Source organism: Macaca nemestrina, chromosome 20 (genome assembly GCF_043159975.1).
Source record: "Macaca nemestrina isolate mMacNem1 chromosome 20, mMacNem.hap1, whole genome shotgun sequence".
Taxonomy (NCBI): Eukaryota; Metazoa; Chordata; class Mammalia; order Primates; family Cercopithecidae; genus Macaca; species Macaca nemestrina.
In genome coordinates this window covers 65,103,432-65,125,098 of record NC_092144.1, presented here as the reverse complement: position 1 = coordinate 65,125,098, position 21,667 = coordinate 65,103,432, and the positions used below count along the sequence as shown (strand labels likewise).

The 21,667-nt window shown below is 46.4% G+C and overlaps 1 protein-coding gene across 2 annotated transcripts; it reads right to left on the bottom strand.

Annotated features, from left to right (window-relative positions):
- Positions 1–488: 488 nt before the first annotated feature.
- LOC105496977 (Fc alpha receptor) lies at positions 489–16,008 on the bottom strand. 2 transcript variants are annotated; one of them, XM_011767615.2, is made up of 5 exons: positions 15,897–16,008; positions 14,857–14,892; positions 7,330–7,620; positions 4,361–4,648; positions 490–2,325 (listed from the first exon to the last, which is right to left on the bottom strand). In XM_011767615.2, exons 1-5 carry the CDS (start codon positions 15,928–15,930, stop codon positions 2,111–2,113), a joined length of 864 nt encoding a protein of 287 aa, XP_011765917.2. In that variant the 5' UTR covers positions 15,931–16,008; the 3' UTR covers positions 490–2,110. The 2 variants fall into 2 exon arrangements, with proteins under 2 accessions (XP_011765918.2, XP_011765917.2); XM_011767616.2 differs by lacking the exons at positions 14,857–14,892; positions 15,897–16,008 and adding an exon at positions 8,513–8,892 and having other exon boundaries at positions 489–2,325.
- Positions 16,009–21,667: the final 5,659 nt, after the last annotated feature.

Below are 21,667 nucleotides of genomic sequence, written 5' to 3'. Positions count from 1 at the left end.
ATCTGGAAAAGTGTGGTCATTGGGAAGATATTACTTTGCTTGGTTGTCACTCATGCTTGCGTGTTTACTGAAATGAGTCGGATTGGATGACTTTTAGAAGCAAGGAGCTGTCTGATTGGTGGTAACATAACAATATAAAATGTATGGAGTGGCCGGGCTTTGTGGCTCATGCCTGTAATCCCAGCACTTTGGGAGGCGGAGACGGGCAGATCACTTAAGGTCAGGAGTTTGAGACCAGCCTGGCTAACAAGGCAAAACCCCATCTCTACTAAAATACAAAAACTTAGCTGGGCGTAGCGGTGCACGCCTGTAGTCCCAGCTGCTCAGGAGGCAGAGGCAGGAGAATCGCTTGAACCTTGGAGGCGGAGGTTGCAGTGAGCCGAGATCGTGCCACTGCACTCCAGCCTGGGTGACAGAGCAAGACTCCGTCTCAAAAAAAAAAAAAAAAAAAAAAAAAAAAATCAGAACAAACTGAAGATATGGGCCAGAACTTGTATAAAGTGTGAAAAGCAGTCAATAAAGAGAATTAGAAATACTTTGCATTTTTTTTTTTTTTTTTTTTTTTTTATCACAGGACGTGAGTTAAGCCAAGAATACAGTAGAAATTTTATCAGGTAGAGATAAGCTCTCAGTGAAGGATAAAAGTGGGCATAAGTCCCTCCAGTTTCACTGGAAGTAGGACCTTACATTTTTATAATTATATTTTCATACATAAACTACTGGACGATGAAGTAAATAGTAATCAGTGAAAGAGCTACATATGACCAACTTCGATTTCCTTTGAATAAAGTCTGTGAAGGGTAAAGCTGTGAAAGTTTATAAGAAAAAAGAATGGAAGACTATTTGAGTTTTGTACACAAGAATTTAATGTTTGCACACTTGGTAATATATATGAATATTATGAAAACTAAGTGAAAAAATAATGAGTTGAGGCAAAACACATGCCTGTGTTCCTTGTATGAAAATCCCACAGAAATAGGGTTTGTGAAATAAATAGGGTAATCCCCCTGTAGGATTATGACTTTCACCCTTATCAATTTGTAGATGAACAAACACAACAGGAGGCTGAGGTAGGAGGATTGCTTGAGACCAGGAGTTCAAGACCAGCTCGGGCAACATATAGGGAGAGCCTCACTTCAACAATAAAAAATAAAGGAGGGGGGTTCCTGAATATATTTGGCATGCTTACCAACCATTTATATTTGGGGAAGACATATTTAAAAATATAAAAAGAAGGCCGGGCGTAGTGTCTCACGTCTGTAATCCCAGCACTTTGGGAGGCCGAGGTGGGCGGATCACGAGGTCAGGAGTTTGAGACCAGCTTGGCCAACATGATGAAGCCCGTCTCTACTAAAAATACACAAAAATTAGCTGGGCATGATGGTGGGAGCCTGTAATTCCAGCTACTTGGGAGGCTGAGGCAGGAGAATCGCTTGAACCCAGGAGGCAGAGGTTGCAGTGAGCTGAGATCGTGCCATTGCACTCTGGCCTGGGCAACAGAGTGAGACTCCGTCTCAAAAATAAAAATAAAAATAAAAATAAATGAAATAAATTAAAAAAAAGAACAATGAAGGAATAAATTAAACAGGATATAAAAAATCAGAAGACAGATAAAGGTGGAAAACCATAACTGATGTTCAGAAAGGTAGGGGGCAAATTGATCAGTCCTGCATAAGAAAACACCATTTGATTGGTTTGAAAATGCATCTGGGCAGGCGCGGTGTCTCATGCCTGTAATCCCAGCACTTTGGGAGACCCAGGTGGGTGGATCACTTGAGGTCAGGAGTTCGAGACCAGCCTGGCCAACACGGTGAAACCTTGTCTCTACTAAAAATACAAAAATTAGCCAGGTGCGTTGGTGTGTGCCTGCAGTTCCAGCTACTTGGGAGGCTGTGGCACCAGAATCACTTGAATCCAGGAGGCAGAGGTTGCAGTGAGCCGAGATCGTGCCACTGCACTCCAGCCTGGGTGACAGAGCGAGACTCCGTCCCAAAAAAAAAAAAAAAGAAAATGGATTCAAGCTTGTTAGTGCGCTTTTCTCTCTTGTGTCCTTCAAGTAGCTTTGTCGGACTCACAGTCCTGGCTCATCTCTGCCTTCACTTCCAGATGTTTACTTGCAGACACTTGGTGTTCGTGCAAAGGTCCATCCTGGCTGACACATCTGGTGGCTCCAGCTCGGTTCAGCCACATCTGCCGAGGCTTCCTTGTTCAGCGCCTTATGGCTGTGCCAATTTTCAACCAGTATGGCCAAGAGAGCCACGAGGACCAGTCCTGCCATGGCCATGCGGATCAAGTTCTGCGTCGTGTAATCTCGGTTTATGGAGTCTGGAGACACAATTCGGGGAGATGAATGGTTGGCGGGTGTGTTCCATTCCATCCCAACCCCAGAGCCCTGAAACGGGAGCCCATTTCCCTATTCGCTTGCCAAAATGTGACTCCCTCAGGCATCTCCTCGATGGGCTCACACTTTGCAAGCACCACATTGATCAGTCAGCAAGACTGTGTCCACAGGCAGGGAAGTTCCATAAACTGGGAAGGGGGTGATTACGGGCAGGTTGTTTTTTTTTTTTTTTTTGGAGACGGAGTCTTGTTCTGTCGCCCAGGCTGGAGTGCAGTGGCGCGATCTCGGCTCACTACTACCTCCACCTCCTTGGTCAAACGATTCTCCTGCCTCAGCCTCCCAAGTAGCTGGGATTACAGGTGCCCGCCACCAGGCCTGGCTAATTTTTCTATTTTTAGTAGAGATGGGGTTTCACCATGTTGGCCAGGCTGGTCTCGAACTCCCGACCTCAAGCGATCCACCCGTCTCGGCCTCCCAGTGTGCTGGGATTACAGGCGTGAGCCACCGTGCCCAGCCATGTTTTTTTTTTTTTTTCTTGAGATGGAGTCTTGTTCTGTCGCCCAGGCTGGAGTGCAGTGGCGCGATCTTGGCTCAGTGCAACCAACGCCTCCTGGGTTCAAGCGGTTCTCCTGCCTCAGCCTCCTGAGTAGCTGGGACCACAGGCTCACGCCACCACACCCGGCCAGGCAAGTTGTGTTTTCTTTTCATTCTCTCCTCACTTGGTGATTTCACTAAATATCTAATCATATCTCTACACCACCACCAGAACTAGGTGGAATCCTAATCAGAATATCTGTAGCTCAACCCTGGATAATGAAGGGGCGAGTCCGTGGAACTCCTGAAAAGATGCTGGGGAGGCGGCTGGACACGGGCATGTGACCCTCAGGACAAAGGCTGGTCTGAGAAGAACCTTTAGAGTCTTCACCACCAGGCGTGGTGGCTCACGCCTGTAATCCCAGCACGTTGTGAGGCCGAGGCAGACAGATCACTTGAGGCCAGGAGTTTGAGACTAGCCTGGGCGACATGGCAAAACCCCATCTCTACTAAAAATACAAAAAGTAGCCTGGTGCGGTGGTGCACGCCTGTGGTCCCAGTTACTTAGGAGGCCGACGCACGAGAATTGCTTCAACCTGGGAGGTGGAGGTTGCAGTGTCAACAGAGATTGTGCCACTGCACTCCAGCCTGGGCGACAGAACGAGATTCTGTCTCAAAATAAATAAATGAATAAAATAAAAATGGGGCTCATGATAGAGGTTTTAAAAGTCTTTCCTATGACCTCTCACTCACTATTTGGTCACCAAATATGGTCACTATTTGACCCCTCACTCACTATTTGGTCACTAAATGGTCACCATGAATGACCATTTGATTACTCATGGTAAATTCTAGTACGGTTGGTGAGTTCGAGGATTTCCAGCTGCAACTGGAAAGGAGAGGTGTGGTAGACAAGGTTGAGCCTGGTATCTACTGTCTCAACATAGCCCATAAACATGTGACTCTAAGTTAGCCTTTTTTGACTGGGCACGGTGGCTCACGCCTGTAATTCCAGCACTTTGGGAAGCTGAGGTGGGTGGATCACAAGGTCATGAGATCGAGACCAGCCTGAACAACATGGTGAAACTCTGTCTGCATGGTCCCAGCTACTCAGGAGGCTGAGGCAGGAGAACTGCTTGAACCCGGGAGGCGAAGCTTGCAGTGAGCCGAGATCGCGCCACTGCACTCCAGCCTTGGCGACAGAACAAGACTCCATCACAGAAAATAAAATAAAATAAAATGAGTCAGTCCTTCTTTTCTCCATAAACCACAAGTTTTCAATGAACACTGTCTGGAGAACTCTAGCGAGGAAGTGAAGGTGGAAAGTGTGTTGGGAAGACTTTCTTTCTCCACTGTCCTGGAGTGGGTGAGTCTTTGCCTCTCTTCACATTATGCTCAGTGCACATCTTCATATTCATATTCCTGCCCAGTGACAAGGGCCTGGACAGCCAACCCGGACACAGGGCTGGACGGGGAGGTACCTACCTGTGACCACAAGCTCCAGGGCGTTACTGGGGAAGGACCACAGGTAGGGGCTCCTGTTGTACCAGCCGTAGCACCTGTAGCTCCCTGAGACATTGAGGTCCACAGGACCCAGAGAGAAGTTGGCCGGGTGTTCCCCACTTTGGTGCTGTGGCAGAGAAAGTTCTCCCTCCTTGGCCAGTGAAAATCTATCAAATGGGATGTGTGCTGAGCTGCACGTGACGGAAATATTCTCTCCCGGCATCAACACTGGACCCCGATCCACAGAGAGGGAAGGTTTGCCATACAAGCCTAAGAGAGAGAAGAGTGAGCTGTTAGCAAGACCTTTTCTCCTTTATTTTTTTCTTCTTCTGATTATTGCTATTATTATATATATTTTTTGAGACGGAGTTTTGCTCTTGTTGCCCAAGCTGGAGAGCAATTGTGTGATCTCGGCTCACTACAACCTCTGCCTCCTGGGTTCAAGTGATTCTCCTGCCTCAGCCTCCTGAGAAGCTGGGATTACAGGTGTGCACCACCATGCCCAGCTAATTTTTGTATTTTTAGTAGAGACGGGGTTTCTCCATGTTGGTCAGGCTGGTCTCGAACTCCTGACCTCAAGTGATCTGCCCATCTTGGCCTCCCAAAGTGCTGGGATTACAGGCGTGAGCCACCGCACCCGGCCTATTATTGTGTTTTGAGATGGAGTCTCGATCTGTCACCGAGGCTGCAGTGCAGTGGCACAATCTTGGCTCACCGCAACCTCCACCTCCGAGGTTCAAGTGATTCTCCTGCCTCAGCCTCCTGAGTAGCTGGGATTACAGGCACCTCCCACCATGCCCAGCTAATTTTTGTATTTTTAGTAGAGACGAGGTTTCACCATGTTGGTCAGGCTGGTCTTGAATCTCTGACCTCAGGTGATCCACCCGCCTCAGCCTCCCAAAGTGCTGGGATTACAGGCGTGAACCACAGTGCCCAGCCTCTTTTTTCTTTTTAAAATTTTATTTATTTATTTATTTTAGAGAGGGTCTCACTCTGTCGCCCAGGCTGAGGGCAGTGGCATAATCGCGGCTCACTGCAGCCTCGACCTCCCAGGCTCAAGTGATCCTACCATCTCAGCCTCTCAAGTAGCTGAGACTACAGGTGGGTGCCACCATGCCCAGCTAATTTTTTGTTTTTTTTGTACAGATGGGGTCTTACTATGTTGCCTCGGCTGGTCTCCTGGGCTTAAGTGATCCGCCTGTCTTGGCCTCTCAAAGCGCTGGGATTACTGCACCCGGCCTCCCAAAGTGCTGGGATTACAGGCGTGAGCCACTGCGCCCGACCTCTCAAAGCGCTGGGATTACAGGCGTGAGCCTCGGTGCCTGGTCACAGTCACTACTTCAGCCAGGCTTTCAACAACAGCCAGTTCAGCATCAACAGTCATATTCCCATGGACAGTTTAAACCTTTGCTATGAGGAGATGAAATGGCACTTTGCTTCTGTGGTCTTCAACAACCCATAACTCAGTCTAGTCATGAGCAACACATCGGACAATTTCCAATAGTGGGAGTACCCTTGAAAGTGATGGACTTCTACTCTCAAAACTGACAAGGCCATGGAAAACCAGCAACATCGGAGAAGCTGTGAGAGCCGGGAGAAAGCTAAAGATACATGACACCTGAATGCAATGTGAAACCTGTGTGTGTGTGTGTGTGTGTGCGTTTGTGTGTGTGTGTGTGTGTGTAACCTCTGTGTGTGTGTGTGTGTGTGTGTGTGTGTGTGAGAGAGACAGAGTCTCGCTCTGTCACCCAGGCTGGAGTGCAGTGGCGTGATCTCGGCTCACTGCAACCTCCGCCTCCCGGGTTCAAGCAATTCTCCTGCTTCAGCCTCCCAAGTAGCAGGGATTACAGGCACGTGCCACCAGGCCCAGCCAATTTTTTCCAATTTTTTTTTTTTTGAGACGGAGTCTCCCTCTGTAGCCCAGGCTGGAGTGCAGTGGCGCGATCTTGGCTCACTGCAAGCTCCGCCTCCCGGGTTCACAGCATTCTCCTGCCTCAGCCTCCTGAGTAGCTGGGACTACAGGCGCCCGCCACCGCGCCCGGCTAATTTTTTGTATTTTTAGTAGAGACGGGGTTTCACCGTGGTCTCGATCTCCTGACCTTGTGATCCGCCCGCCTCGGCCTCCCAAAGTGCTGGGATTACAGGCATGAGCCACCGCGCCCAGCAATTTTTTCCATTTTTAGTAGAGACGGGGGGGTTTCACTGTGTTGGCCAGGCTGGTCTCGAACTCCTGACCTCAGGTGATCCACCCACCTCGGCCTCCCTAAGTGCTGGGATTACAGGCGTGAGCCACCGCGCCCGGCCGCAATGTGAAATCTTGAATGGGCTCCCGGAACAGAGAAAGACTGTCAGGTAAAAACTAAGAAAATGTAAATAAGCGATAGACTTTAGCTGAGAATCTGTCACTATTTGTTCATTAATGGTAAGAAATGTGCCATAGAGCCGCGCGCGGTGGCTCACGCCTGTAATCCCAGCACTTTGGGAGGCCGAGACGGGCGGATCACGAGGTCAGGAGATCGAGACCATCCTGGCTAACACGGTGAAACCCCGTCTCTACTAAAAAATACAAAAAACTAGCCAGGCGAGGTGGCGGGCACCTGTAGTCCCAGCTACTCGGGAGGCTGAGGCAGGAGAATGGTGTAAACCCGGGAGGCGGAGCTTGCAGTGAGCTGAGATTCGGCCACTGCACTCCAGCCTGGGCGACAGAGCGAGACTCCGTCTCAAAAAAAAAAAAAAAATAAATTAAAAAAAAAAAAGAAAAAAAAAGAAATGTGCCATAGTAATGTCAGATGTTAACTCTGGGGGAAGTGGGTGCCAGATAGCTGAGAACTCTGTGAAGCAGTCATCTCAATTTTTCTTTTTTCTGTAAATCTAAAACTTATCGAAAAATACTCTATTAAAAATAAGAAAAAAAATCACACCAGGGCTGTGGACCCTGGATGTTTCCTTACCTGTCACCACTAGCTCCAGGGTGTCACTGTACTGGAACCTGGAGAACCCTATCCTATATCGGCACCGATAGCGCCCTGCTTTGTTCGCGTCCATGTGGTCAATGACGAACTCAGGCGTAGTATCATTCCAAAACCCCAGTTTTTCGTCTCTCTTCTCGTACGTGGAGTTTTTTAGCATCATCAGCCAGATCAGGTAAGCGTCAGGAATGGCCTGGCACTGGATTCTCACAGACCCACCCCAGGGAACCACAGGACTTGACCTGGTAGATATGAAAGGCGTGGAAAAGTTCCCTGGAAGAAAATTAGGGTATGAAGAACCTGTCATTCTTTATTTAAAGAAAAATTTAGGCCAGGTGTGGTGGCTCACGCCTGTAATCCCAGCACTTTGGGAGGCCGAGGCGGGTGGAACACGAGGTCAGGAGATCGAGACCATCTTGGCTAACATGGTGAAACCTCGTCTCTACTAAAAATACAAAAAATTAGCCAGGCGTGGGGGTGGGCGACTGTAGTCCCAGCTACTTGGGAGGATGAGTCAGGAGAGTGGCGTGAACCCGGGAGGCGGAGCTTGCAGTGAGCTGAGATCCCGCCATGGCACTCCAGCCTGGGCCACAGAGTGAGACTCTGTCTCAATTAAAATAAATAAATAAATAAAAATAAACATGTAAATAATTTATGATGCTGAGGTTTGGGGTACGATGGATCCTGTCACCCAGGTACTGAGCATAGTACCCAGTAGGCAGTTAGTTTTTCAAGCCCCTCTCTTCCTCCCCGTCTAGTCGTCTCCAGTGTCTATGGTTGCCATCTTTATTTTTTTTTGTTATTATTTTTCGAGACAGAGTCTCGCTCTGTCGCCCAGGCTGCAGTGCAGTGGCGCAATCTCGGCCCACTGCAAACTCCGCCTCCCGGGTTCAAGCAATTCTCCTGCCTCAGCCTCCCGAGTAGCTGGGATTACAGGTGCCCGCCACATGCCTGGATAATTTTTGTATTTTTAGTAGAAATGGGGTTCCACCATGTTATCCAGGATGGTCTCGATCTCCTGACTTCGTGATCTGCCCGCCTTGGCCTCCCAAAGTACTGGGATTACAGGCATGAGCTGCCATGCCCCAGCAGCTCTGGGTTCCCCTGGGAAGCACTGAGATGGCAGATCAGGTGGTTCCAACCGCCCTTGCTGAGAAGGACTCACCAGCTTGGGTGGCGACTGAGCGGTGAGGAGCCCTCATTCTCAGAACACTCAGAAGAATGAAACACGTGATTTCATCAGCCTGCAGAGGAGTGGGGTGGTCCTCCCTCCGTAGGCTGGCTGGGGAAGGATACAGCCTGTCTTCCCACCATGCACTGCCTGAAGGAACCCCGTGGGCAGAACAATCCTAACAAAGGAAACGGTGGGTGCAGAGCCAGTGATTGTAGGAGGCTCCTCCAAGGCCCAGGAATGGACCAGGTGAGGGAGTCACCCCTCCCCACAACCACAGAGCACTACTGCTAACTTTGTCAAAATACAAGAGTTGGGGAGCCAAGGGAGGCAGATCACTTAAACCCAGGAGTTTGAGACCAGCCTGGCAGACATGGTGAAACCCCATCTCTAAAAAAAAAAAAAAAAAAAAAAATTACATTTTCTTGGTATGGTGGTATGTGCTTGTAGTCCCAGCTACTTAGGAGGCTGAGGCAGGAGGATCACTTAGCCTGATAGATGGAGGCTGCAGTGAGCCGAGACTGTGCCACTGCACTCCAGCCTGGGCGACAGAGCAAGACCCTGTGTCAAAAAACAAAACAAAAAACGAAACAAAACTACAAAACAGCCTTGTGGCTAAGATCCTGTATGCTGGCCAGCCCCTTTTAAGTGCCACCTACTGGATCACACGTCAAAATACAAGACTGAAATATTTTGCCAGTAGACAACGAAGTGAAAAATCCAGCCACAAATAAAGATTCCGTGCAGAGTCCTGGCATCTGAAAACAGCCAGAAATGAAGCTAAGTGACTGTATTCAACTGACATCACAGTTAAAGGAACACCAGCCCTCACACAAGACAAAGAATCCACACCAAGGCCGGGCACGGTGGCTCACACCTGTAATCCCAGCACTTTGGGAGGCCCAGGCGGGCGGATCACCGGAGGTCAAGAGTTCAAGACCAGCCTGACCAACCTGACAAAACCTGGGTTCTACTAAACATACAAAAATTAGCTGTGTGTGGTGGCACGCAGCTGTAATCCCAGCTACTTGGGAGGCTGAGACAGGAGAATAGCTTGAACCTGGGAGGTGAAAGTTGCAGCCGTGAGCTGAGATCACGCCACCGCACCCCAGCCTGGGCAACGGAGTAAGACTCTTGTCACACAAAAGGAAAAAATAAAAGGAACACAAGAACTCTGGCAACTCGATAGTCCCCTGGAAATCTGGTTCTTAGCTAGATTGAGATGAATGAAACGAGGGACATAGAATTCAGAATCTGGATGGCTGGGAAGCTCATGGAGATTGAGGAGAAATTTGAAACGCAGTGCAAGGAGTCCATGGTGGGGACAAACTGGGTTTCTGAGTTCCCACAATTCTTTTTCACGTGTCGGGGACTGGTCATTATGCCACAGCCATCAGACAGAGAGGAGTCTAGTCTCTCTTCCCCGTGAGCCCCCACCCCCACTTTACCAGGCAGAGCCCCCAGCTTGGGACTGCAGAGCAGCTGCCCTACCCTCAGCATCCTCACTGGTGGTGGCTCCGTGTTTCCCTGGGGAATGGCTCCCAGAGGCAACTGACGGCCCCTCTGCCACCGCCATGGCAAGGATTCTGCCCCTGCTGCCTGTGGTCTGAGGAAGAACAAGGAGCCTAGGAGCTTCATTCATGCTTTATTTTATTTTATTTTATTATTAGTATTTTTTTTACTGAGCATTTGTAGAAATGATATATATATACACATATATATACACACACATATATACACACACATACATATATATATACATACACACACACATATATATATCTTTTTTTTTTTTTTTTTTGAGACGGAGTCTCGCTCTGTCGCCCAGGCTGGAGTGCAGTGGCCGAATCTCAGCTCACTGCAAGCTCCGCCTCTCGGGTTTACGCCATTCTCCTGCCTCAGCCTCCTGAGCAGCTGGGACTACAAGCACCCGCCACCACGCCCGGCTTAGTTTTTTGTATTTTTAGTAGAGACGGGGTTTCACCGTGTTAGCCAGGATGGCCTCGATCTCCTGACCTCGTGATCCGCCCGCCTCGGCCTCCCAAAGTGCTGGGATGACAGGCGTGAGCCGCCGAGCCCAGCCTTCATTCATGCCTCTAGCACACCACAGTCACCGTAAGAGAGGAGCTCAGTCTCCTCTCCCTGCGAGCCCTCAGCCCCCTGCTCTTCACCAAACCCCAGCCTGAGCCCACAGCACAGCAGCCCCACCCTCTGCGGAGCGTGCCTGGGAGCTGTGGGTCTGCATTTCTCTGTGGCGGAGCTCCCAGAGGCAACTCACAGCCCCTCTGCGGCTGCCACTGCGGTGGTCCTGGCCTTGCTGCCCTCAGACTGGGGAAGGAGCAAAGACTCTGAGTGCCTTAACCACACCTCCCGCAAGCTGCCCTAAGGAGAAGAGGCCAGTCTGTCACCCCTGCGACCCACCTGTCCCCGCTGCTCATCACTAGGCAGGGCCCCTAGCTTGGGCCCACAGCGCAGTCGCCCCACTCTTGGCTCATCACACTACTGAGAGTGGTTCCACATCTCTCTGGGGTGGAGTCCCAAGGGACAAGTGAAAGGCCATCTGCCACAGCCACTGCTGAGGTCCCTTCCCCTGCTGCCCCCAAGCCACGGAGGGAACATAAAACCTGAGCTCACCCCAGCGCTGTGATGGGCAGCCTGGGAGTGCGGAGCCCAGATCTGTAGCCAGCGCTTGAGTGGGAGAGGAGCCCACACGTTCAGAGCATGAGAGGGAGCACAGCGGCCGTCATGAGGAATGACCTACTGGCCATTATGCTTAAGCATCACTTACTGGATTGCAGCCCAAACTTCAACACCAAAAATGCTTGCTAATATACCCCCCGTTATACCAAGGACAAGAATTGAGCTATCAGTAGAGACCCTGTGCGAAGCCCCAGCCCTCTGAAACCACCCAGAAAAGAAGTCTACTGACTGTACTCAGATTACACCACAGTTAAAAGAAAAAAGAAAAACACTCCAATTGCACCACACTTAAAAGAACATTAGCCCACACGGATGAGAAAGAATTAGCACAAGACTCAAAAAGCAAGTGTCTTCCTTCCTCCAAATTCCCACACGAGCTTCCCAGCAAGGGCTCTTTACCAGGAGGAAGTGGCTGAAAGGACAGAAATAGAATTCAGAATATGAGTGGAAATCAAGGTCATCCAATTCAGGAGAAAGTTGAAACCCAATGCGAGGAATCGAAAGATTACGATAAAATGACACAGGGGCTAATCTATGAAACGGTCATTTTGAAAGAACCGAACGGATCTGATAGAGCTGAAAAACACGCTGCAAGATTTCATAATGCAATCACAAGTATTAATGGCAGAATAAAGCAAAACGAGGAAGGAATCTCAGAGCATGAATACTGGCTCTCTGAACTAATTCAGTCAGACAAAAATGAAGACAAAAGAATACAAAAGAATGAATGAAATTTGAAACCTCTAAGAAACATGGGATTATGTAAAGAGACCAAATAGGCAACCCATTGGGGTCCCCGAAAGAGATGGGGAGAAAGCAAGCAATATGGAAAACATAGTTTTCCATGTTGGAAAACTAGCCGGGCGTGGTGGCAGGCACCTGTAGTCCCAGCTACTCGGGAGGCTGAAGCAGGAGAATGGCATGAACCCGGGAGGTGAAGCTTGCAGTGAGCCGAGATTGCACCACTGCACTCTAGCCTGGGCAACAGAGTGAGACTCCATCTCAAAAAAAAAAAAAAAAAAAAAAAAAGGAAAAGAAAAAGAAAAAAAAATAAAGACAGAACATGAAGACCTAACTATCCTAAATATCATGCATCTAACACAGAAGCACCCAGATTCATAAAGCGTGTTCTGAGAGACCAACAAAGAGACTTAGACAACCACATAATAATAGGGGGGGACTTTAACATCCCGTCAACAGTGTTAGATCACTGAGGCAAACAAAGATATTCAGGACCTGAACTCAGCACTGGACCAAAGGGACCTGATGGACATCTACAGAACTCTCCACCCCCAAAACAACAGAATCTACATTGTTTTCATTGCCCCGTGGCACATACTCTAAAGTCAATCATGCAATCAGACATACAACAATCCTTAACAAATCCAGAATAGTGAAATCATACCAGGCACATTCTCAGAGCACAGTGGAATAAAAATAGGAATAGATACTAAGAAAACCACTCAAAACTGTACAATGCATGGAAATTAAACAGTCTGTTCTGGAATTTGTGGGTAAATACAGCAGAATCTCTGGGACACAACTAAGGCAGTGTTAAGGGGGAAGTTTATAGTACTAAACTCCCACGTCAAAAAGTTAGAAAAAGTTCAAATTAACAACCTAACATCACAACGAGAAGAACTGAGAGAACCAAGAGGAAATCAACCCCAAAGCTCGTAGAAAACGAGAAATAACCAAAACCAGAGCTGAACAGAAGGAGATTGAGATGCAAAAAACCATTCAGAAGATCAGCAAATCCAGGAGTTGGATTTTTGAAAAAAATTAGTAAGACAGGTGACTAGTTAGACTAATTAAGAAGAAAAGAGAGATGATCCAGATAAACACAATTAGAAACAACAAAGGGGATATTAGCACTGACCCCACAGAAATACAATCATCAGAGAATATTAGGAACACCTCTGTGCACACAAACTAGAAAATCCAGAATAAATGGAGAGATTCCTGGACACATACATCCTTCTGAGATTGAACCAAGAACAAACTGATTCCATGAACAGACCAATAATGAACTCCAAAATTGAATCAGTCATAAAAAGCCTACAGAGCAGAAAAAGGCCAGTACCAGACAAACTCACTGCTGAATCCCATCAGATACATAGAGAAGAGCTGGTACTATATCTACTGAAGCTTTCCAGAAAATTCAGGAAGAGGAATGCCTCCCCAAGTCATTCTATGAGACCAGCATAGATGCAAAAACATGGCAGAGACACAACAAAACCAGAAAACTTCAGGACAATATCCTTGTTGAACATAAATGCAAAAATCCTCAAGAAAATACTAGCAAACAATCCAGCAGCACTTCAGAAAGCCAGTCCACCACCATCAGGAGGCTTTATTTCTGGGATGCAAGGTTGATTCAATATACACAAATCTTAAATGTGATTCATAGAACAATCCCCCGGCCACACACATATAATCATCTCAATAGAGCTTTTGATAAAATCCAACATCCCTTTATGCTAAAAAACCTCGACAAACTAGGCATTGAAGAAACGTACTTCAAAATAATAAGGAAGATCTATGACAAACTCACAGCCTACATAATATTGAATGGGCAAAAGCTGGGAGTATTCCCCTTGAAAACTGACACAAGACATGGATACCCTCTGTCACTACTTCTATTCAACATAGTACTGGAAGTCCTAGCCAAAGCAATCAGGCGAGAAAGAAATGAAAGGCATCCAAATAGGAAGAAAGGAAGTCAAACCATCCCTGTTTGCAGATGATGTGATTCTATACCTAGAAAACCACAATCTCTGCCCAAACACTTCTTAATCTGATAAACGACTCTGACAAAGTTCCAGGACACAAAATCAATATACAAAAATCAGTAGCATTCCTATGCACCAAAAACGTCTCAGCTAAGAGCCAAATCAAGAACAGAATCCATTCACAATTACCACAAAAAGAATAAAATACCTAGGAATACAGCTAACCAGGGAGGTGGAAGATATCTGCAAGGAGAACTACAAAACGCTGCTCAAAGAAATCATAGATGACACAAACAGATGGAAAAACATTCCATGCTCATGGATAGGAAGAATGAATATTGTTCAACACACAAATAATTCAGGCTATAGAAGGAGCTGGAAGAGAGCAGACATGGATGGACATGGGGCTTACACCCATTAGGAGGCTAAGGCAATAGTAGTTGGGGTGGCAGAATATTCAGTAGTACTCTAAGACTACTGCATGCTTAGTACTGCAGTAGTACTATAGAATAGTAGAATGTTCAGTAGGATTAGACTATGGCAGTATCCCTTTAAATGAAGTGACAGGAGGAAGTAGGTTGCTAAAACAAAGCATAAGGAAGGATGTTGGGCAAATGACTCCTGACTTCCTCATTCTTGCAGTTTTGAGCATTCAGTAGATTACAGATCCTTCATGGGCAGTCTAACACAGGCAAGGACTAACTATAAATCCAGGCCTGAGCATTAATGAGTCTGAAGGATTTGGCTATAACAAAGTGTGATAGAAATTATGCAAGAGAAGCACAGCAGAAACAACTGGAATGGGGACTAAAATAAGAATCTGTACTTCAGGCTATTCCTCAATTTCTTTATCCTGAGCTTCCAAGAGAGTCTAAAGGGGCTGGGAGAGATTTACAGGACACTTACCTTCCTGTGCCTGAATCCTCTGGCCCAGACAGAGCACTGGAAGAGAGAGATTTATGAAAAATCAAGCTTCCATTTCCAATCTTTATGACAAATCACCCTCTGTAATGATAGACCAGGAAAAGACCAGTACCAGATGGAGACACAGCTCAGTCCCACTAGATATATAAAGAAGAGCTAGTATTTTTTTTTTTTTTTTTTGAGACAGAGTCTCGCTCTGTCGCCCAGGCTGAAGTGCAGTGGTGCGATCTCAGCTCACTGCAAGCTCTGCCTCCCAGGTTCATGCCATTCTCCTGCCTCAGCCTCCCGAGTAGCTGGGACTACAGGTGCCCGCCACCACATCTGGCTAATTTTTTTGTATTTTTAGTAGAGACGGGGTTTCACTGTGTTAGGCAGGATGTGATCTCCTGACCGTGTGTTCCACCTGCCTTGGCCTCCCAAAGTGCTGGGATTATAGGCGTGAGCCACGGCACCTGGCCAAGAAGAACTAGTATTATTCCTACTGAAACTATTGAAAAAATCCAGGAGGAGGGACTCCTCCCCAACTCATTCTATGAGGCCAGCATCATCCTGATAACAAAACGTGGCAGAGACGCAACAAAACCAGAAAACTTCGGGATAACGTCTTTGTTGAACATAAATGCAAAAATCTTCAACAAAATACTAGTAACCATATTTCTATATGGGGTTCAATCATATTTTTTCCTTCCACAACAATCACAGTTTTGAGGCTCATTCTTTATTTTTACCTTTCAGATTCCAGCCCCTAAGTCTCTCTTTGATGGGAACCTTGGAACCATCATTAATCCCAGATAACACACTATAGGTTTAATAAAAATATTAACCCTTGAGTCCCACAAGCTAGGTCGGACTTGGGCAGAGACAAAGTTATAGACATATTGATAAAGACTGCCTTTCCACTAAGGAGGTCAGAATCTCCTCGGCAGCCACTAAAATCTCCTAGTCATACTGTCAAGAGATACCCGGATTATTTTGGGATTTCCCTGTTTTCCCCTCTAACCCACTTTTACTCTGAAACTCACCGAGACACAGGAGGGTGGTCTCTTTGGGGTCCATCACGCTGACACGGCCTCAGCCCTGTTGGCCTCCTTTTGATTCACATTAGCAGGATGACAGACACTCTTATGACAATAAGCTCCACAGGAAGTATGAGGAAGTATGAGGACAGAGCCCCTGGTCAGTGAATTTCCACATCTGTTGCCTCACAGCAAAGTGGAACAGTTTGTTCCTGAAGAACTTAGTTTCAGGTTGCTCTTGGGTGGAGCCCAAGAGAAGACATATATATATATATATTTTTTTTTAATAGAGATGGGGTCTTGCTATGTTGGCCAGGGTACTCTCTAACTCCTGGCCTCAAGAAATCCTCCTTCTGAAGACCTATATTTCTATGTATGTTTCAGATGAGAAGTGAATGAGAAGTGAATTTTCATCAAGCCAGTGTCTAATGGTGTTCAAATCCATCTTTGAACCAGATCCTACATCCAAATGGAAGGGCTTGGGACAGACTATAAGGTGGTGGACACCATTCAGGCAGAGACTGTCTTCACTGGGCCATCAGTCAGAAGCTCTGTGGCTTTGTCTGTTCTGAACCTATGTTTCATCTCTGGGATTCATGGTCTGAGTATATTTACTTGGGCTTGATCAGGCATGCAGTATACCCCTTACCCTGGGGATGATCTCAATGCCAGAATGTGGAGGCATTTTCTCTGGCACTCTTTGTCATCTCTAAAGAAAGAATCTACTATTTTATTATACTGTTCTTTTTATTTGTATAAATTTAAGGAGCACAAGTGAAATTTTGTTACATGGATATTTTGTGTGGTGGTGAAGTCTGGGCTTTTAATGTAATTATCCTTAAATAATGTACATTGTTGCTCATTAAGTTTTTTTTTTTAACTTTTAGGTTCAAGGGTACATGTGAAGGTTTGTTATACAGGTACACTTGTGTCATGGGGGTTTGTTGTACAGATTATTTCATTACCTAGGCACCAAGCCTAGTACAGAAGTGTTGCTTTTCCTGCTCCTATCCCACCTCCCATCCTCCACCCTAAAGGAGACCCCATTGTCTGTTGTTCCCTTCTTCATGTTCATGAGTTCTATTATTTAGCTTCCACTCATAGGTGAGAACATGCTGTATTTGGTTTTCTGTTCTTGTATACTTTGCTAAGGATAATGGCCTCCAGCTCCATCCATGTTCCCACAAAAGATATGAACTCATTCTTTTTTTTTTTTTTTTTTTTTGAGACAGAGTCTCGCTTAGTCGCCCAGGCTGGAGTGCAATGGTGCGATCTCGGCTCACTGCAAGCTCCGCCTCCCGGGTTCACGCCGTTCTCCTGCCTCAGCCTCCCGAGTAGCTGGGACTACAGGCGCCCGCCGCCTCGCCCGGCTAATTTTTTGCATTTTTAGTAGAGACGGGGTTTCACCGTGTTAGCCAGGATGGTCTCGATCTCCTGACCTCATGATCCGCCCGCCTCGGCCTCCCAAAGTGCTGGGATTACAGGCGTGAGCCACCGCGCCCGGCGAACTCATTCTTTTTTATGGCTTCAAATTAATTTTATTTTTAATCTTATTATTTATGTTGTTTTGATTGTAGACTCCTGGCTATCATGAACTCTTCAAGTGTGGAAAGTGAAATATTCGAGATTAAACCTTCTACAATCTTATTTTCATTTTAATACGTCATCACTTAGGCCTTCCAACGCACGAAGTAGTTTGAAGTCCTGAGCTTGTCCCATATTTCAGAAAGCAGATCCGCTTCCACGTTGGCTGTTTCATTTGTGCAAATTTAAGTGATCTTTTGTTTCACCACATTTTGTTAATTTCCACATACGTATTTACGTTCAGGAAATTTGGAAATATTATGTTCTGGAAATTTGGTGTTGATGATTGCATGAAATTGACCACATTTGGCCGGGCACGGTGGCTCAAGCCTGTAATCCCAGCACTTTGGGAGGCCGAGACGGGTGGATCACGAGGTCAGGAGATCGAGACCATCCTGGCTAACACGGTGAAACCCCATCTCTACTAAAAAATACAAAAAAAAACTAGCCGGGCGAGGTGGCGGGCGCCTGTAGTCCCAGCTACTTGGGAGGCTGAGGCAGGAGAATGGCGTAAACCCGGGAGGTGGAGCTTACAGTGAGCTGAGATCCGGCCACTGCACTCCAGCCTGGGCGACAGAGCAAGACTCTGTCTCAAAAAAAAAAAAAAAAAAAAAAAAAAAAAAAAGAAATTGACCACATTCTAATTTTCTTTTGTCATTGTTGTTGTTGTTACTTATGCCTTATTTATTTATTCCTTTGTTCTCACTTGAATGGGACTTTGGGTGAAAGACAAGTAATGGCTGTACTCTTAGTTGAGTATTTAAAGTGCAGATAGGAGTAGTGGAAAATTCATAGATTGTAAAGGCAGGATGACCTGATTAAAAATACTATTGTTGACTAGGTGCAGTAGCTCACGCCTATAATCCCAGCACTTTGGGAGGCCAAGGTGGGTGAATCACTTAAGGTCAGGAATTTAAGACCAGCCTGGTCAATATGGTGAAACCCAGTCCCTACTAAAAATACAAAAAATTAGCTGGGTGTGGTGGTGGGAGCCTGGAATTCCAGCTACTCAGAAGGCTGAGGCAGGAGAGTCACTTGAACCCAGAAGGCAGAAGTTGCAGTGAGCCAAGATCACTGCACTCCAGCCTGGGCAACGCAGAGCGAGACTGTGTCTCAAAAAAGCAAAAAAACAAGAAAAATGGTTGTTATGGTTTACAAATGATACGGCTTTCTATTGGGAGAGAGATACTAATTGGTTGAAGTTCAGGAACCTCAGTGGCCATCATTTACTAGTGGGCCGGAACAGATTGCGTCAACTTACCACCACGTTTGCTGTGGTTTCCTCTTTCTGTGGAACAGGAATGGTAACGTAGCCATGGGGTGCCGAGATATTTGGTTAAACATTATTCTGTGTGTGTCTGTGGGGGTGTTTCTGAATGAGATTATCATTGGAGTTAGTGTAATTTATAAAGCAGATTGCAATCCCTAATGTGAGTCGGCCTCATTCAATCAGGTGGGGCCTGAACAGAACAAAAAATTGAACTGGTAATGTAAAATGAAGTTCCTTTTGCCTGGACATCAGTCTTTTCTGGTCCTTGAACTCTCACTGAAGCATTGACTCTTTAGATGTTGCGCCTGCTAGCTTTTTTTTTTTTTTTTTTTTTTGAGATAGAGTCTCACTCTGTCACCCAGGCTGGAGTGCTGTGGTGCGATCTCGGCTCACTGTAACCTTCACCTCCTGGGTTCAAGCAATTCTCGTACCTCAGCCTCTGAGTAGCTGGGATTACAAGCGAGCGCCACTACACCCGGCTAATTTTTGTATTTTTAGTAAAGATGGAATTTCGCCATGTTGGCCAGGCTGGTCTTGAGCTCTGACCTCAGGTGATGTGCCTGCTGCCTTGGCCTTCCAAAGTGTTGGGATTACAGACGTGAGCCACCGTGCCTGGAATGAGCCTGCCGGCTTTTGGACTGTTATGTACACTGCTGACTCTCCTGGTTCTCAGATTTTTGCACGTAGACTGGAACTACAGGTGGACTTTCCTAGGTCTCCAGCTTGCAGATGGCAGATCATGGGACCTGTCAGTCTCCATAGTTGCATAAGCCAATATATAAATACCCTATGTGTGTATCAATCGTTATACACCTGCCGTTATCCACCTGTCTATCATTATTTGTGATATCACTATATATCTATCATTATCCATCTATCATTATTTGTGATATCATTATCATTATCCATCTGTCTATCATTATTTGACTATCAATCATTACCTGTATATCTATCATTATTAGTATTGATTATTTTTTTCTGGAGAACCCTGACTGCTATAGCTTCCATGTTCCTGTCTCAACTGTCACCAATCCCCTTAGCACAGGGTCTGTCGTAGCCATTCTGCAGCCCGAGGAATTACAAGCCACATAATTACGTGAATCACAGTGATCCAAGGATTTAGACGGAGACACAGAAGAATTGAGGCGTCTATTGGTCTCTGCATATTTTGGGATTTAGGATTTCCCAGTAGGGAAATTTGCCTTGAATCTGTCTAACTGGTCACTAAGAGTTGATTGATAGGTTCCATTCTCCTTGTACAGCATAACCCTAACAAGCCCAAACTGTGACTGGCAATGGAGACCCTCAACCCTCAATGGAGACCCTCGACCCTCGATGGGACTTTACAGTGCTCAGCTGCACCTGTGTGTAGAATTTGTCCCAAACGCCTAAGAAAGGAGGAGGCTTCTGTTTCGAGGAAGAAGAAGGGGAGCTGCTTCTCTATCCACTGACCTCAGAGGTACCGGAGAGTGGCCAGCGGGGGCCTTAACTCTCTGCAGTTTTTTTTTTTTTTTTTGCCGAGGAGTCTCGCCTGTCGCCCAGGCTGGAGTGCAATGGCACAATCTCGGCTCACTGCAACCTCCGCATCCCGAGTTGAAATGATTCTCCTGCCTCAGCTTCCTGAGTATCTCAGATTACAGGTGCCCAACACCACGCACAGCTATTTTTTTGTATTTTTAGTAGAGACGGAGTTTCACCATGTTGGCCAGGCTGATCTCGAACTCCTGACCTCATGATCCGCCCGCCTTCACCTCCACCTCCCAAAGTGCTGGGATTATAGGTGTGAGCCGCTGTGTCCAGCCACTCTGCAGTTTTAAAGGCAATTTCCATGAATTAGAGTATACTTCGGTACTGAGGTAAGCATGGCACAGCTTTCTGAAAATAAAGTTGAAACTTAGAGGTTTCTTTCAGCTTTATTGCGACATGATTGACAAATGGAAATTGTATATATTTAAGGTGTATTACACTTCATGTTTTGATGTATGTATACATGGTGACATGATCATCACAGTCAAGCTAGTTAACATATTCATCATCTGGTGACATGATCGCCACAGTCAAGCTAGTTAACATATCCATCATCTGGTGACATGATCGCCACAGTCAAGCTAGTTAACATATCCATCATCTGGTGACATGATCGCCACAGTCAAGCTAGTTAACATATCCATCATTTGGTGACATGATCGCCACAGTCAAGCTAGTTAACATATCCATCATCTGGTGACATGATCGCCACAGTCAAGCTAGTTAACATATCCATCATCTGTCAGGGTAATTTTTTCGTTTCTTTCTTTCTTTTTTTTTTTTTTGAGAGGGAGTCTCACTCTGTCCCCCAGGCTGGAGAGCAGTGGCGCGATCTTGGCTCACCGCAACCTCTGCCTCCTGGGTTTAAGTGATTCTCCTGCTTCAGCCTCCTGAGTAGCTGGGATCACAGGCTCGTGTCACCATGCCTGACTAATTTTTGTATTTTTAGTAGAGACAGGGTTTCACCATGTTGGCCATGCTGGTCTTGAACTCCCGATCTCAAGTGATCTGCCTGTCTTGGCCTCCCAAAGTGCTGGAGTTACAGGCATGAGCCACTGCGCCCAGCCTACTGTTTCTTTCTTTTCTTTATCTTCTTTCTTTCTTTCTTTCTTTCTTTCTTTCTTTCTTTCTTTCTTTCTTTCTTTCTTTCTTTCTTTCTTTCTTTCTTTCTTTCTTTCTTTCTTTCTTTCTTTCTTTCTTTTCCTTCCTTCCTTCCTTCCTTCCTTCCTTCCTTCCTTCCTTCCTTCCTTCCTTCCTTCCTTCCTTCCTTCCTTCCTTCCTTTCTCTCTCTCTCTCTCTTTCCTTCCTTACTTTCTCTCTCTCTCTCTTTCTCTCTTTTTCTTTCCTTCTTTACTTTCTTTCTTTCGTGGTGAGGACCCTTAAGATGGACTCTCCC